This window comes from Sciurus carolinensis, chromosome 7, assembly GCF_902686445.1.
Source record: "Sciurus carolinensis chromosome 7, mSciCar1.2, whole genome shotgun sequence".
Classification (NCBI taxonomy): Eukaryota; Metazoa; Chordata; class Mammalia; order Rodentia; family Sciuridae; genus Sciurus; species Sciurus carolinensis.
This window is the reverse complement of record NC_062219.1, coordinates 125,577,659-125,578,864: the sequence shown is the minus strand read 5'-3', so window position 1 is coordinate 125,578,864 and position 1,206 is coordinate 125,577,659. Positions and strand designations below refer to the sequence as shown.

Genomic DNA, 1,206 nt, shown 5'->3' with positions numbered 1-1,206 from the left:
GAATACCTTTAGGTTGAACCATTGTAACACATTAATAATGTAGAACAACTTCTGCAATATGATTTAAATATTTATTCATTCACTTTTTTTCATCAGAGATCTTTGTGAATGCTTATACTGGGTTTTCTGTGAAATTTTTTTGCCATGTAATGAATAGCAATCATTCACAATGCCTGCTCTTAGTGGCCTTATAAGTATTGCTAAAAATTGTGGCTTAGTAAGGAATTTTATTCAGAATTTTGTGGGTTAAGTTTTCTTTCATGCTTTTATCTCTGAGTTTCACTGTTTAGAGTATCTTCTGTATTGTAGAGTAGGTTTCCTCACATCAGTAAATACTGGTTTGTTTGTTTTTTTTTTTTTTTTTTTTTTTTTTCTGGCTACAAGTTTATTCAAAACAAAATAATCCTGTCCAACTTCACTGAGGTGGCTGACCACGTCCACGACCAAATCCTCCTCTAAACAGGAATTCGGTTGCTGACCCAGCCCCAGCCTCGGCTTTCTTGTCAGCTCCAGGGGGCACAGCACTCCGTCTCTGGGTGTCTCTGTCAGCTTCCGCTCTTGTGAGCCTTGCAGGTCGCTCGTCCTCCAGACCTTTGGGCCGAGGCCTGCCAGTTTCTGGTTGGCTACGGTGTAGAGTGGCAGGCACAATCTCAGGTGGCAGGTGGAGGTAATCTCGGAGATACTGGATGCCCTCGTTGGTCAGGTACCAGTAGAAATGTCTCCATGCAAACTGTCCCTTCACATAGCCTCGAGACCTGAGAGACTGCATGGCCTTCATGACCTGAAGGTTGGGTACATTCTTATCTGCCAGCTCTGGGTGCTGGGGCACGTGCACATCCTTCTTGGCTACCATTACTCCCTCCTTAAAAAGGAGTTCATAAATGGCGATCCGATTCTTCTTGGGCATCAACATCAAGGAGGCTTTAGGGTCCAAGGACCAGGCTGGAAAAGAAAGCTATACTTTTATTTTTAATTGAATAGATAGTTTTATGATTTATCACTTTGAATAATATTAGTTGAAATTAAAATACACATGAGCCATATTCCTATTTTCAATAAAATTATAATGCTTTTATAGACTTGCATAAATATTACCACTGTTTTTTATGATTTTTATATAGTGTTTTGATTGTTTACTCTGTTTAGGTAATTATTCATATAATTTATCTAAATTTCATTATATAAATATATACAGACATATGTATG

General features: G+C 38.6%; 1 protein-coding gene across 1 annotated transcript; it reads right to left on the bottom strand.

Moving 5' to 3' along the window:
• Nucleotides 1–347: 347 nt before the first annotated feature.
• Nucleotides 348–913, bottom strand: LOC124989054 (40S ribosomal protein S10-like). The gene has a single exon (XM_047558979.1). The coding sequence runs from the start codon at nt 911–913 to the stop codon at nt 416–418; it is 498 nt and encodes a 165-aa protein (XP_047414935.1). The 3' UTR covers nt 348–415.
• Nucleotides 914–1,206: the final 293 nt, after the last annotated feature.

Bases quoted from the DNA above. Each gene is read 5' to 3' on its own strand.
- LOC124989054 (XM_047558979.1), bottom strand. From the start codon at position 913: ATGTTGATGCCCAAGAAGAATCGGATCGCCATTTATGAACTCCTTTTT.